Consider the following 16,884-nt stretch of genomic DNA (forward strand, 5'->3'; position numbering starts at 1 on the left):
GGGGGCTATAGATCTATTTAAATTGTTTATCTGGTCTTGATTTAATTTTGGTATGTAGAACCTATCCAGAAAATTGTCCATTTCTTTTAAATGTTCCAATTTTGTGGAGTACATGGTTTTGAAGTATGACCTAATGATTCTCTGGATTTCCTTAATGTCTGTTGTTATGCCCCCCTTTTGATTTTTGATTTTGTTAATTTGGATATTCTCTCTGTGTCTTTTGGTTAATCTGGATAAGGGTTTTTCTATCTTTCTCAAAGAACCAACTCTTTGCTTCATTGATTCTTTGTATTGTTCTCTTTGCTTCCTTTTCTATTTTTATTGATTTCAGCCTTCAGTTTGGTTATTTCCTGCCATCTCCTCTTGGGAGAGTTTGTTTCTTTTTGTTCTAGAGCTTTCACGTGTGCTGTTAAGTCTCTAGTGTGAGATTTCTCTTCACTCTTTATGTAGGCATTTAGTGCTATGAACTTTCCTCTTTCATAGTGTCCCATAAGTTTGAGTATGTTCTTTCATTTTCGTTGAATTCTAGGAAGTCTTTATTTCTTCCTTGACCCAGTGATGATTCAGTTGATCATTGTTCAATTTCCATGAGTTTGTAGGCTTTCTGCAAGTAGTGTTGTTGAATAATAACTTTAAGCCATGATTTGATAAGATATAGGGGGTTATTTCAACTTTTTTTCTTTCTTTCCCTTTTTTTTGGTGGGGGGTTATATGTTGAGACATTCTTTGTAACTGAGTATGTGGTTGATTTTAGAGAAGGTTCCATGGGGTGAGGAGAAGGTATATTCTTTTGCATTCGTATGGAATGTCCCATAGATGTCTGTCAAGTCATTTGAGTTATAACATCTGTTAGTTCTTTTATTTCTAACAAGTTTCAGTCTGGGAGACCTGTCCAGTGGTGAGAGTGGATTGTTGAAGTCTCCCACAATTAATTTGTGGGAGGTTTGATGTTGGTTTAAGCTTTAGTAATGTTTCTTTTACAAATGTGGGTGCCTTTATATTTGTGGCATCGATGTTTAGAATTGAAACTTCATTTTGATGGATTTCTCATGATGTTCTCTGTCTCTTTTGATTAACTTTAGTTTGAAGTCTATTTTGTTAGATATTAGGATCGCTACATCAGCTTGTTTCTTAGGTCCATTTAATTGGAAAATCTTTCCCAACCCTTTTTTGAGGTAATGTGTCTTTTAGATTGAGGTGTGTTTCTTGTATGCAGCAGATGGATGGGCCCTGTTTTTATATCCATTCTGTTAGCCTGTGTTTTTTTTTAATAGGTGAATTGAGTTCACTGATATTAAGAGATATTAATGGCCACTGATTGTTAATTCCTGTTATATTTAGTCTCAGTGATGGTAGTGGTAGTAGTGTCTTTCTTTTCCTCAGGGTTTGCTGATATGAGGTTGTCTCTTGCTTCTGCTTCTGATTTCATAGATGCAGTGAAGTTCCTTGGATTGGAGTTGTCCTTCTAGAACTTTCTATAGGGCTGGATTTGTGGGTAGATATTGTCTGGTTTTGTCACGGAATATCTTGTTTTCTCTGCCTATGGTGATTGAAATCTTTGCTGGATATAGCAGTCTGAGCTGGCATCCATGGTTTCTTGGTGTCTGCAGAATGTCTGTTCAGGGCCTTCTGGCTTTCATTGTTTCCATTGAGAAGTCAGATGTAATTCTGGGACACCATGAAAAGACTGAACTTAAGAATAATAGGGATAGAAGAAGGAAAAGAAGAACGAGTTCAGAGGCACATAAAATATATTCAACAAAATCGAAGAAAACTTTCCCACATTTGGGTCCTCAAATTACGCAACAAGTGCTTTAACTGTTGAGCCTCTGCCTGCCAAGCCCAAGCACAGCTCTTCTTATTCATTAAACATTTTAGATAATATAGTTTTCTTATTTTAATTTTTTATTTAATTTATTATTTTACATGTTGATCCCAGTTCCCCCTCCCTCCCTTCCTCTCTCTTACCCTCTCAGCCCCCTCACATGCACCCTGACCACCCTCCCCTCCCATCTCCCCACCCCAATTCCACTTGTAGGGGAATGCCATCCAGTTGGGGTCATGTAGATCTGACAGGTCATTTGAAGTAAGGACTAGCACTTCTCTCCTGTCTCTAGGTTAAGGCAGTATCCCTTCATGGGGGATGTGTCCGCAAGGTCCTTTTGTACACCAGGAATACATCCTGGTTCCACAGTCTGAGGTCCCTTAGACTGCTCAGTCCTTCTGGCTGAGACCCACATTCAGGGGGCCTGAGTCAGTCCCATGCTGGATTCCCAGCTATTAGTCTGGGGGCCCGTTAGCTCCACTTTGTTCAGGTCAGCTGTCTCTGTGTGTTTCTGCAGCCTGGTCTTGTCCTCTCCCCCTGCATCTGGATTCTAGTTCTACTCAGTGTTTAGGTATGGGTGTTTGCTTCTGTTTCCAACAGGTAATAGAGATAATCTAGTTTTTATTTAAATATTCTAATACATTACTGAATTATTACTGTCATTTAAAATTTAACAAATACACTTTAAAGTTTCTATATTTAAACATAAATCTATATAAGCCACATAAACAAAAGTTCTTTGTGATTCTCAAGAATGTATGAGTCCAAATATCCAAAATTTAAAGATTATTGTAATACTCATTTTATCCAAATAGTAATATAGCTTCATTTGTAGAAATGAAAAAGAAAAGGCTAAGAAAGACTATACCATATAACCTAGTGCTTAGAGAACCACTGTTAACATTTTGGAACATCTTATTGTATGTTGTATGTATATGTTTTTATTAAATTTTCCATAGAGATGGGATCATTTTATGGATGTGTTTTTAAATTTCAATAAACAATTGATTTTTTAGCACAACTTTTTTAAATGTCACAGATAAAATGGTGTGTCTTTGCTTTTGTTTAAAAAAAAAGGCACACAAAGTTATTTGCCATCACTATGTGGTGGTGGCACATGCCTTTAATCCTAGCACTCGGGAAGCAGAGGCAGGCACATCTCTGTGAGTTCAAGGCCAGCCTTGTCAAGGACATGCTCCAAAGCTACACAGAGAAACCCTGTCTGGAAAAACAAAACCAAAACAAACAAACAAAAAATTATTTGCCATCTTAATGCGGTTAAAGTGCTTTTAATTATGTACCATTTTATTGTATAACATTATATTTTGTTGAATAATTCATTAGATTGGACATTTATTTGTAGTCTTGCTTAACAAAACTAGTTTTAATATTTAGGAGAGACTTTTGTGTATTCAAAATGTGTCTTAACACTCTTAATACAATTCTTGTAATTAAAGATGGAAGTTCTTTTGATTCAAACCATGGTTTTATTTTGTTTTCAACAAGCTTATTCTTCTCAAATCGGACATTCTTTCCTATTGGCTATCATTTTGCTTGAAGCGCTTAATCTACATTTTCAACATAACTTCTATTATTCACTTTTGGTTTGAATAGGAAAAAATGCTGTATTATTTTTGCTTAGGATTTAAATAACCATGCCTACTACATTAAAAACTATTATTAAAACACCTGAAATAAGGATTTTTTATTTTAAATAGGCAGATGTCTTTTATTTATGTAGTAAATTACTCTGAAATAAAATAGTTAGCTGATTGCCCTTTTTCAGTGAGCTTTTAATACCCAGAAGTAGAGGATCAAAATTGCAGATTTGACAGGACCTTTATTTTGTTTTAATCCTCTTTGTTTCAATAATTTCTGCTCCCCATCTTTAAACTCACAGTGAAATATAAAAGTAAAAAATCTGAGAAATTTCTTACATAACTCCTACTTATATCTAAACTATATTGCCAAACAGAATATTTGAAGGTAGCCAAGTCATTTTCTTTAACCTTGCCACCCTTATTTGATAGACAGTCATCTTTCAGGTCACTTTCAAACCTAAATGCAGTTAAGTTTTTATATCTCTGAATTTATCCATTATTCTTTCTAACACTCTCCAATTTTGGATTCACTTTAACAAACTGATAAAATTGCAAACATAATATAATGGTGTAACCACTTAATTTTTCCATTTAAAAGTCTGTTTTTATTAATTAGTTAATTTATGTTTTAGAACGAGAAAAGAATTCCCAGCATCCTCTGTGTCTCCTCACCCCGAAGTGTCATGGAGCCATCGAAAGACTGGAGGTATGCTTCCTGAGCATCAGTGCATAGAGAGTCTTTAGGAGTAGAAGACCTTGTTTGTCATGAGCATCAGTGCATCAGAGAGTCTTTAAGAGTAGAAGGCCTTATTTGATACAGGTTGATTTACAACAAAGCCAGTGTAGCATGCATTTTAAGTATGAAATTAAGTTGTTGCTGACCTTTAATTGTGAATACTGCCCATCAGAGAAAGGGCAGTTGCAGCCAGTATCTATTGTTACAAATGTCTACTTTTCACTTCTGATTTTGAAGGGTTATATTTGAGAACAATAATTATTTAGTCTTTTTGTGGCCATATTTCATTACTTTTCCCATTCAATGTTGATGTATATTGCCTAGTGACTTCCTCAGAGTGGATATTTTATCTACTGTTTCACAGTGGAGTAAATACGCATAGTGGTTAGTGACACCTTATGGTATAAGGAATGGGTACAAGGATATGATAGAAAAAAAACTGTTAAACTTTATATTACTTTGTTTTTGCTATTACCTACCCATACATGTATTTCTAGTACCTAGTTTTTAATCCATGTTATTTTTCATTTTTTTCTAATAAACATTTATTGAATGATGTATGAATGCTGTGGATGTCTGAATGCTAAATACAGGATTACTGATCTGTCTTGAAGCATGAAGATAACAAGACACATCTGAAACGTACATTGATGAAAAGCAAGGAGGACCTTTTCAGAATGTCTGTGAACAGTGCTGAAGAACAAAAGCTTAATCTGTTCTTGCTTCTACTAGCCAAGCTGTGATAATTTAAATACAGGGGGGAAACCCAATGATTTTTAGTGCATGGATGTATATTTTCTAAAAAAGTGCATACTAAGACTCAAAAATACTAAATGTACAAATGTTTGTCTCAAGACAAAAGTGACTCTAATAAGAGTTCCTGTGACTTGAAAGTAAGGACCTGTTAATACATGTGGAGTTTTTCTTTTTCATCTTTTACTGCTTAGGGATTGAATCCAAAGCCATATACACACTAGCCAGGCATTGAACTACATTGTAACCACTTTTATTTCTTCATTAAATATATGTTTATAAAGTATAATTTATTTTTCTTTGTCACTGTAAATAGAAAAATAAGATGGCTGAGTAAGTCAGGTTGTCTTGAAGAAAATGTGATTATATAAGAAAGGGAACGAGCTCTTACATAGCACCAGTGGTGACACATAAAATTAATATAAGAAATGAAACCCAACCATGTCCCAAGGTAACAGACAACCAGGAGCCAATCAAGGAGACTTTGCCACAGTCTAGATTGCACTACTATAGGAAGTAAAAACTTTAAATGAGTCTGCTTTGTCACTATCGTATGCTAATAGAATGTATAAGTTTGCACTAATATTAACTGGTCATTACATAATAACAAGAGAAGCGTTTCTAACACTGACCAAATAAAACTTAAAGATTCTGAGACAAAATGTTAAGTTACATAAAAAGAAATCCTTATGAAGTTCAAACTGTTGTAAGTCAAACTAGAAAATGGATTATTCAGCCAGGTGGTGGTGGCACAAGCCTTTAATCCCAGCACTCAAGAGGCAGAGGTAGGTGGATTTCTGTGAGTTCAAGGCCAGCCTGGTCTACAAAGCTACACAGAGAAACCCTGTCATGAAAAAAAAAATGGGTTATTCAGGTTTAAATCCTCTTGATACCTAGAGAAAGACTCAAATACTGTTTGAAGCATCAGTGAGTTGTGAATTCTACTCAATTATATCAGATTACTTGTGCTTGGTTGATAAAATGAAAGTAGAGGACAGAAGGGATGTGGAGTAGTAGGAAAAAAAGCATCCTTTTCTTGATCTTTCCTCAACCAACTTGGTGTGAATTGCTTTGATCCAGCTGCTCTTAGAGGAGTTAGGCTGAGAACAGATAATAGAGTTGAATAGAATCTAGATGATTCCCCTGATTCTACATCTAACTCCAGATAGCTTGAATTCATTTCAGCTCGATTACCTGTCCAGAGATGACGATAAACTCTTCTTGAGTAGTAAAAGTACTTAAAATAATGCAACAGAAATAGGTGTTTCTAGCTAAACTAATTTTAAGTAGTTACAGTTCTTTTTTAATTCACATTGTTACAGCTCTAATTGGTGGTTAAACCTGAGAGAACAGAGTCTAAAAATGAGGTAGACTAAAGTCTCATGTAATAGCCAACTTTATTCAGAGCATCAGGCAGTTTATATCCTGAGGGTTAAGAGAGGTCACATGAAATAAGCTCTCATGAATTCAAGCTGTATACAGTCACAAAGAGAAGCTGCATGTGGCAAAAACATGTTTATCCATAGAGGCATATAAACAGATAATAGCCAATTGTAAAGCGTAATTCATCTGAAGTAAACTCACTCCTATCTACTACTACTCAGCAGGGCACGAAAGCGTAGTCCAAGAACAATTCTGTATTTTTGAAGAAACTGAGGTCACAAGACTATTGCCTTGTTTTCTCCCAAGCATTCAGAATTCTTCTTACATTAATTCATTCTTGGACTGTGTCCTGATATTACATATTTTTTTCTTTTTCTCACTTTTAAAATTTTATTAAAATTTTTTAAATTTTATTTTTTTAAGAAATGAAAGCCAAGTGTGTGATGTAATCCTGGTTAGTGTTGGAATTATGGACTTCTGACCCCTCTCCTGAATACTGGAATATAGGCTGGCATTGCCACTCCCAGTTTAAGGGGTAACAGGGTTAGAACCCAGGACAAGCATTCTACCAGTCGAGCTACATATCCAGCCCAAGAAATGAAGAATTTTATTATTTTCTAAATAAGTATATAGCAATAAATACATTTATAAAATGTTGCTATGTCAAATTATTTAAGAAAGCTCAAGTCTTGTTATAATAAAATGCTGATTGAGAAGGGCTTACTTTGTGGCTTAATAATGCTCTAATAAATACATATTACTCTCTTCTAGGTCCTGAAGTTGAAACTTGTGAAAATTTGCCACACCCAGGAAAGGTTGGTTTATGTAGCCAAGATTGGCTATGTAGATTGTGGATTTAGATTTTTAAAATCATATAAATTGAAGTTTCAAGCTCATTTAGACTCTCTGCTAGGCAGTAATCTGACTAAATCATGTCATTAGCTAGAAACCTATTTTTTAAAAATATTTTTTGAAATTATAGTTAACATTTTTTTCCTTTTTGTCCCTCCAACCTCTCCCATGCACTCCATTTTCTCTCAAATTCATGGCCTTTTTTTTTTTTTAAATGTTTTTATGGTGTGTGTGTGGGTGTGTGTGTGTGTGTGTGTGTGTGTGTGTAGGCCTGTAATTCCAACACTCAGAAGGGTCAGAAGTTCCAAGTTCTAAGTCCCTTCCTTGTTAACTTGTTCAGTGGTGTCATCATTGTTTAGATCTTCTTGATGAAAATTCTCTGACATTTCTGGAAACACAGTCTCACAGAAAACTTCCTGTTTCTCTGGGTTTTATAATCTTTCTGTCCTCTCTTCTGCAGTGATGCATGAGCCTTAAGTGCAGGAGTTGTCTTGTAGATGTATTGGTTGGTACATACAATCTCTGTTCACTGCAATTTGATCAGTTGTGTTTTTCTGTAACTTTCTCCTGTTGCAAAAAGAGATTTCTTTGATGAGGGATGAGAATTACATGTATAAATGTAAATATTTAGAATGTAGTTAGGAATTATGCTGTTTTAGTAAAGTGGCAATTGTAGGTTCTCATCTAAGATCCATGACCTCACTAGCCCTGGATAGTTAGCTATGTTTCCAGTACCAGGCATGGTTTCCCTCTTGTTGAGTGAGTCTTATGTCCATTAGAGAGCTGTTGGTTACTGCCAAGGTGTATGTGCCACTATGGCATCCTTAGGATTATTGTGCGATGCTGGTCACTGTTATGGTTCATAGGTTAGATTATTGGTTCCTTTCCTGCTTTGTAATTTTGCATGATGCCTTCTGGTACCATGAAAGGAATTCCTCAGGAAGTAAAATTTTGTCTAAAAATCTGTTAATGTATTTATTCTGTCTTATCTTTAATAATTCTAGTAATTTTCTGATCTGTGTTCCTTACCCACTGCTGCAAGACTTATTCTTTGTTTAGAGAAATTTACAACTTGTTGTTACATATGCCTAAATGATGGAACATACTCCTTTTTGGTGTTTTTAATGTCAACCTTATTTCTTTCATATTTCAAGCCTGCTTTCTCATCATCTTGTTGCTAATGTTTACCAAGGGCCTGCGTTGTCTTTGCTTTCTGCTTGGTGCTGTGAACTGGCTCTGCCCTGCTTTCTCATCATCTTGTTGCTAATGTTTACCAAGGGCCTGCGTTGTCTTTGCTTTCTGCTTGGTGCTGTGAACTGGCTCTGCCCACAGTGGACTCACACTCTTCTTCAGGATATCAAGTAGTTATTGTTCTTCCCAGGCCCACCCTATCTCACCTGACTATATCATTTCAGCCATACCTTCTACATATGCAGTTACCAAACTTTTCTGCCGAAGTTAGGAGCCAGAAGGCAGGACAGTGGTCATAAAATCTGGATTGGATGTGACTTCAAGAGTAACTCTTTTTGACATCTATAATGTATGGACAGATGTTTCAAAGAGTTGCTGTGAGGATGAGGAGCAACAATGACTTCTGCCTGGCACCTAGTTGTGTCTGAATAGATGCTGTTGTCCTTTCCTTTCTTGATAAGTCATTTATTTATGCTTCAACTTTTTCCTTGTCTTTGGATCTGTGTCAGGTGCTTCTCCTCTGATATTTATTTTTCACTAGCTATATCAATATTTCCTAATCATCTGAAAAAATTAATAAAACCATTGGAGAGCATTGTGCCAGATATTTACATGTTTAGAAAAAAATTGTAGGAAAGCAACTCGTTTAATTTTTGTCTCACCAAAACATTTTCAGCAAAATCAGTAAACTATATTGCCTCCCCTTCCCTGAAGGTTAGTGGCTATTGCTTGGTACACCTTCATGTCTGGAATTTTAGAAACATAAAGGGACGTAGCAGGAAACCCTTGAGATGTAACTCAAATAATGAGTAAGACACGATTCTTTGAATTTTTCTAAATTTTCTTACAAGAAAATTATAGTTAGCATAAAGATAAAGGCATTTTCTTAGGCTCTACATGATATAGGCAGGGGATAAATGGACAGAATATCTTCATTTTTTACTTCTTTTATTCAACTTAGAACAAATTGTTAGTAGGCTAAGGAGCTGATAATGCATCCTTCTATAGAGGTAGTGAACTTGTGGGGAACAACCAAAGTGATTAAAAACTATACATTTCAGTACCTATAAAGTACATTGTTTTCCTGAGCAGCACAGCAACTAATCTGGATAGCAGCTTCAAGAGGCATTGGAAACTTTGTAAGAACAAGCACAACCTGTTAGGGTGTTGACTTTGAAAATAACACACTGGGAAAGTTGTTTTATATTTTTCTATTTAAAACAGCAAAAATCTAAAGTTATTACAGTCAGGCCTCATAAAATTTCACAGTATTGTTCCTTCATTTCTCCTTTGAAAATAACACACTGGGAAAGTTGTTTTATATTTTTCTATTTAAAACAGCAAAAATCTAAAGTTATTACAGTCAGGCCTCATAAAATTTCACAGTATTGTTCCTTCATTTCTCCTATTTCCCCTTCTGATTTCCTGTTCTTTTTATCTTATTTTATATTTGAATATTAATTCAGAAAGTAAACTGATAACAATTTTATAATTTTTGTGATTGATAGAAATATTTGGCAAGAAAGAATTTTGTATCATTGCTTAAACTGTGAATTATTTACATCATTTGCTAATTTAACTAACCAGGGAAACTGTCTCATTTGTTGGAACAGATAATTAAAGCTACGTTAAAAAGATAATTTGTCATCTGTGATCCAGCCAGTGTCACTCTTGGTCCATGTAACCACTCTTGGTTAAATGTTTAACCATGTATTAAGGAGTTAATGATTTCATATAGGAAAGTAGTAAGGAATATTCTTTTTATTTATGGATGAAGTAGACAATCAGTAAAAATAAATTACTAACAAAATGGATTACGAAACTAATTTTTAATTTTAAATGTTGCTTTGTGTTTTCTGTAATACACAGGAACTAAGTCAAAACACAGATTCCCCTGAAATTAGTCTTCTCTTGGGTACTTCACTTATGGCATCTGATTTGGCTACACTAAAGGAGAAATCATTAACAGAGCCAGTGAAGACCTTAGCTGTACCAAATACATTTTCTGATCCTGGAAAGGAAGTATCACTGATCATAACTTCTAAAGAAACCAAAGATGAAGAAAGCTCTCTTGAAACATTTGTGTCTGCTTTAGAAAGGTTACTAGAATCACCAGAAGGCACCCAAGAAGAAACAAATGACTTCAATCTTCAAGAGTTAATGAACCCATTGAGCAACTCCTTGAGTTCTGTATCAGTCCCTTTGAGTGCCTTGCCAACACATTATAGAGATGTATTAGAAAACATGAAGGACAGTGATGTATTACCTGCTGAGTTGCTGGCAACCATCAACACTTTACCAGGTGCTGATGAAAGACCTGGACCTGTAGGACCCAACTGTCAAGGACAAGAGAAAAGCAGCAGTGTTAGTGATGGAAATGGATGTTTAGAAATACAGCCTACCATGTCTCAGATAGACGAAGACTGCACACAAATAGCACAGGTGAATTAAGTCTCTTTCCTACCCTACCATTTAAACAGTTGAGGTTATCCAGGTTGCAGAACAACCATTTGTCAGTAGGACAAGTGCATGTGCACGGTATAAATATCCGAGTCTAAGTTTTGTAGTGACCTATAACAATTCTTCATTGTGTTAAGTTCAAATTATCTCACCAAATACATCTGGAAGATACTTTCACATATAGATTGTTCCATTTAGAAGTACTGGGTAGAGGTTACAATGGATCAAGTTAAAATTGTTTCCTGCCCAACATACATAAAAAAGCATGTCATTTGTTTTTTAGTATATAGGAAAGAATTCTTACCAGAAATTTCTCCTTTATTTCGAATATTACTATATTAACCTGAGTTCAGGGTAGAGACAGAACACTGTAGTAGGATCAGAGTAATTTTGGCTACTAACAGTGTGGTGAGGGAATTAAGCCCTCTTTAAGCCCTATTTGCCTTTAGTATATGAGTTATGTGCTGGACATAACTTGTGGTTTTAGAATTCCCACATTATGCCCAGAGTCCCTACAGATGCGTAACAGGAGCCAAGTTCCCTTTTCATGTTAAGAGTTTGAATTCTCATTATAAAATTAAAAGTAGGTGTGGTGGTATATAGTTGCAATACCAGTACTGGAGAGACTGAAGCAGCAGGGCCAGATGTTGAGTTCAAGGCTAGCATGTGGCCATAGCAACACCCTGTCTCCAGTCAACATAAACCATATGAACATAGCAGGCATTACAAGATTATATAACAGTATGGTAACAAAAGTCCCCCAAAGATCCACTCTCCAAACATTGTTAACAATTTAGTGCAGCTTCAATCACGTCTATTCCTTGTAAATTTATTTCATTCAAATGAGACTATATAATACAGGATGCTTTGCAGCTTATTTTTTTAAAATATAATATATGTTGCTTATCTTTTCAGTGTCAGGAAACCTAGCACTTTTAAATTTTTTAGGTTTCTAAATGATGTATAAATGTATTATTTAAACATTATAATTCAATCAACTCATAATAATGGAAACTTAGATTCCCTTTTTATTTCTTCTTAGCCAATAACAAAATATTTCATGTATATCCACGGGAAGATTTAGAGAAAGCATGAGTTTATGTTGCAGCATACAAACCTGGGGTAATACTGCTGTAGCCTGGCTGGCAACCTTCAGATAGACATTATAGGACTAAGAGAAGAAAATAGGCCAGACACTTTTAATCCCAGCACTCTGGAGACAGAGGCAGGTAGATCTCTGTGAGGCCAGCCTGGTCTACAGAGCAAGTTCCAGGACAGCCTGGGCTACACTGAAGAGACCCTGTCTAAAAAAAAAGAAAAATCAGAAAAAGACAGATTAATCATGGAGTTTTAAAGATGATTAAACATTTCAGTGTTCTAGCATAAGAAAAAGACTGAGTAAAATGTAGAAAATATAACTAATACTGGTAAAGTAAACACAGTTTAGTAAGTCTTCAAGTTTAAGGAAAGAAATGCTTTAAACAGTAGAAAGGAAATTCACTTAGAATGAATCAAGTTCAATACTCTTACTCAGCTGTGATTAAAATATCGAAAATAAAAAAAAATATTTTTTCAATATTTTCTTTTGAGAAACTTTGTATATATAAATGAGCTTAAGAAGTTTTAGGTGGTCCATGTAAAATGTAAATGTCTTCATAGAAGTTAGACCTGTAGTAGATGCTCAAGGAGAAATGAGAAGAATTCATGACAGACTCTTGACCTTTGAGAGCACAGAAGTTAGGTAACACCTTTTCTCTATCTGCCATTGTTTCTGTCAGTGGAGTGCTTGACTGCATAGACCATCAGTCTGCTGTTGCTATTCTTTGTCATGCTCTTATGTGGGGTTCTTATTCTAAATAACTTATTTTCTGCCAAATCAATGCATCAAAAGTGATCTTATATTTTCCTGTGAATTTTAAAGTTGACTATTGATGAAAATAATTTTAAAGTCTCTCCAGTTTTCTCTATGAAGTCCAGGCTGGCCTCAAACTCACAGTTCTGCCTTGGTTTTCCAAGGGCTAGGATTATAGATACGTGTCACCAAGATTAGCTGCTTGTGTTTTTCATTAGCTTAAAATCTATGTTGTCCTCTTTAAAATAAAATTATAGATTTTTCCATCATGTTAGTATATGCATATGAATTGGTATACTTTCATCTTGAAGACGTTTAGTTTTATCAGAGAAAATAAATTTTTTTTGTTTTAATGTTGTAATTATGGATATATGTGTATCTTTATAGACTATAGAAGATCCAAAACCATATAGGTTGCAAATAATGACTCATGAAGATGGCACCTCTTATGAACAACTAAACAATAAAGGAAATTCAGAACCCGTGGAAAATACCTCTGTACAGGAAACACCACATGTACTAAGAAGATCATCTAGGCTGAAAAAACTGAAAGCAAGCAGAGATGTGACACATACAGATGTCATGTTGAAGATGCCAGAAAAGATTTTATCAAAACCACTTAGTTATGAGGATCGAATACATAGCACATTTGCAACTAAGAATTTCAGGTATACTATTAAATTGTATCTTTCTCACCAGATATACTGCAAATCCAATTGGATGCCAGAAGATGTTAGAAGCAGTGTTCATATACCCCTAAGACAAAAGCATTGTTGTGTTGCTGTTTTTAATTTTGCTATTTTTGACCAGTGCCCCACTATATAACAAGTTCCCTTTACCCATAACTTCTGTGCATAGAATCTGCCTCCTTTCCCATACAAGGAGAATAGAGTGGATAGTGACATGTCAGTTTGGGGAGTGAAGGGCAGGAGCCTCAGCATCCTCGTATTCGTAGGTAACTACATCTAAAGTAACTAAAAGTCTGGCATGGGCTTGGCTCTTACAGGGTTATCTATAGCTCACTTGGACCCCACCCCACGTTTAAGTTGCTTTGTCAGTTGAGAGTAACTCAGTAACTATCTTTGGGTTTTCAGTATTTTGTTAAAATTTCATGTGGTTCTCCATGAATCATGTAAAAAATTGTGATTATTTAATAAGTCCATTTTTCAAAAGAATGCAGGATTCTGTTTTAATGACTGACAGTAAAAGGAAGAATATGCATTTGTCCAGATTCAAGAGTGAACAGATACAGAAAAATGAACAACTTACAATAAAAAATGGTGAGACATATTTTGAATATTTCTTCATTTCTTTTAGTAACTTATAGAAACAGAACTGAAGTAGAACAATTTATACTGTGATCTCAGTTTTGTTGATGAGTTAACAATTTCAGTCAGGGTAAGACTTTTCTCTTTAGCTAGTTAGTAGCATAAGTGGGATTTGAATTTAAATGTCTGCTAGGATAGTATCACTTTCTATACTTTTCACTATAGAGAGCTGCTGGAGGGTACTTTCACATTTGAGTGAGTGATTAACACAGCAAAAGGCTGACAGTGCATGCCACAATGAGGAGTAGAGAAAAGGAGAGTGCAGATTAAAAGTTCTATTGCAATAAAATAAAGTAGAAAACTGGTTAAAAGTGATAGTGGACTTGACACAATTGATATGGGCTATAGATTGTATCTGAGTTTTCTGAAATTGAAAATAATATTTTTGATTGTATAAGAGAATGTTTATGTTCTTAGAAAAAACATGTTAAGTATTAGTTATAAAAGGTATGGTAGATAAAAGTTACTCATTATCATCCCATTTATCTGTCTATGCACAGCAGATAGGTAGATAGGTAGGTAGATAGATAACAGATAGGATAGATGAAAATGATTTAAAGTTGTGACAAAGTGTTAAAATTGACTCTTTTGTTTGTGTTTCTTTTCTACTCAGATCAAACCCGGGCTTCACACATACTAGACAAGCACTCCACTACTTGGCTATGTCCTTAGACCCTTTATTCTCTTTACATACTTTTTCTGAGAGCCTGAAATTATTTCAAAATGAAATACAGAAAAATTTAATAAAGAAAAACCAAAAACTAGTATCTCATATATTAACTAGATAAATGGTATAAGAGATCATTCTATATAATTATAATAATTATAGTGCTGTAAAAAAAATAAGGAAAATACTCTCAATGACAACAAAACCTATGCCATACCTAGAAGAATAGAGTTTAAATTTTCTTCTGAGGGACAAATGGAGACGTAAACAAATGGAAACAAGAAACTAGTTCTCAGTTAGATTTAGAACTTAAGAAACCTTCTCTCTGTTATTTCATAAACCCCCGGGATCTCAATCAAAAGTAGGTTTGGGGGCTGGGGAAGTAGCTCAGATAGTAAGGTACTTGCAGAAAGAAACACAACAACCTGACTTTAATTGCCAGCACTGTGGTGGTATGAATAAGAATGGTCCTCCCAGACTCCTGTATTTGAATGTTTAGTCACCAGAAGTAGAACTGTTTGGAAGGATTAGGATTAGGGAGTATGACCTTGTTGGAAGAGGTGTGGCCTTGTTGGAAGAAGTGTGTTAGTGGAGGTGGGCTTTGAGGTTTCAGATGCCCAGGCCAGGCCTGGTCCTCCCAACCCAGCCTGAGGACCAGGATGTAGCTCTCAGCTACTGCTCTAATGCCTTGGATGTTGCCATGCTCCCAACGTGATAAAAATGGGCTGTACTCTGCCTACTGTCTTGTTCCCTGGGGCTTGTTTAGCCTGTTGTGGAATGCAGTCAGGACCACCTAGGTGAGCAATTTGATGGAATCTATGATACAAACTACTTTACCTCTGGAACTGTAAGCCAAACTAAGCTATTCTTTCTTAAGTTGCTTTTGGTTATGGTATTTTATCAGCAACAGGAAAGCAACCAATACAGCTACTGCAATTTAGTTTAGCAAAGTTGAAGGACACAGCATATGCAAATATTCTTGTATATTATAGAAATAAAATGAAATTCTAAAACTACCATTATAATAGCAAAATGTGTGTTTAGGAATAAATTTTATAAAAATTGTCAGATCATTAAAGTCTGCAAAAACAAACTAACCCTCAAGAGAAATCAAAGAGAATTTAATGGAGAGAAATGAATTATCATTACTCAAATTTATGGTTTGTATATAATCCTAATCAAAACCCAAAACCCATGCAGAGACTATTTTGTCTTTTCTTTGCCCACCTGTATGTGTGTGTGCGCGCGTGCACGCATGTGGTGTGTGTGTGTGTGTGTGTGTGTGTGTGTGCGTGCGCGCGCGCCCTCACATGCTGGTGTAGGCAGAGAAACATGTGCAGGTACATGTCAAGGCCCGGGGACAGCCTCTCATTGGCCTGGAACTTAGCAAATAAAGCTAAGTTGGCTTGCTAGCAAGTCCCTAGGATCCCTGGAATCTGCCTTCCTGGATCAAACTCTGCTTCTTGTGCTTGCTAGGCCAGCACTTTGCTGACTGAACCATCACACCAGCCCAGTCTCCTCTTCCCAACCCTACCTTCTCCTTCACTCACCACTCTCTTTTCCTTTCCTTTCATAAAATTACTATGAGTCAATTAATTTTTAAATGCAAAGGATCTATAACAGCAAAATGGATGAAATTAAAATTTGGGAGCTAACCTGATGTAGCTTCAGGAATTTTGTAGCTATAATAATATGACATAGTATTTATTACTTTGGCATCAGTAGGGAAATAGATCGAGGAAATGAAATACAGTCTGAAAATAAGCCCATATACATGCAAAACTGCCTTTTCTGAAGTGGAAGGACAATGTATAAAATAAGTAGATATTCATATGCAACAAAATATTGTTGCTTGCATATTTTAAAAGGAGTGTTGGATTTTATAATGGTTGACAAGTTACATGAAGATTAACTTTTCAATACTTTGTTAAGATTTTGATAGGCAGGTAGGTGTAGTGTTGGGCCCTGGAGAAAGGAGGTCATGAGAACTGACCATTCTGGGGTCTCTCTTAAATGTTCTGGATGTTCAGCAAGTTATGTATACTCAGACTTCTAGAAATGCAAATGTGTAGCAATTAGGGCGGTTGGTTGGTCATTCAGTCAGTCTGTCTTTCCTTTTTCTCTTACAGCAAGACATAATAGAGGCAGCAAAATAAAAGGCAAATTGATGAAATTACAGGCAATTAAGAAAAGTCTCAGCACTCAGTCATCTTTATACGGTTTTATTGTTGTTGTT

The 16,884-nt window shown here is 35.5% G+C and overlaps 1 protein-coding gene across 1 annotated transcript in view; it reads left to right on the plus strand.

The window, feature by feature from the left end:
• Positions 1 to 16,884, plus strand: part of Ankrd31 (ankyrin repeat domain 31) — a 98,129-nt gene that overhangs the window by 13,441 nt on the left and 67,804 nt on the right. Inside the window, exons 5-9 of the mRNA XM_051182919.1 lie at positions 4,059 to 4,132; positions 7,070 to 7,113; positions 10,211 to 10,783; positions 13,041 to 13,321; positions 13,857 to 13,933. Of these exons, the coding sequence (XP_051038876.1) occupies positions 4,059 to 4,132; positions 7,070 to 7,113; positions 10,211 to 10,783; positions 13,041 to 13,321; positions 13,857 to 13,933 (1,049 nt within the window). The remainder of the gene's footprint in view (positions 1 to 4,058; positions 4,133 to 7,069; positions 7,114 to 10,210; positions 10,784 to 13,040; positions 13,322 to 13,856; positions 13,934 to 16,884) is intronic.

This window comes from Phodopus roborovskii, unplaced genomic scaffold (genome assembly GCF_943737965.1).
Source record: "Phodopus roborovskii unplaced genomic scaffold, PHOROB, whole genome shotgun sequence".
In the NCBI taxonomy this organism is placed as follows: domain Eukaryota; kingdom Metazoa; phylum Chordata; class Mammalia; order Rodentia; family Cricetidae; genus Phodopus; species Phodopus roborovskii.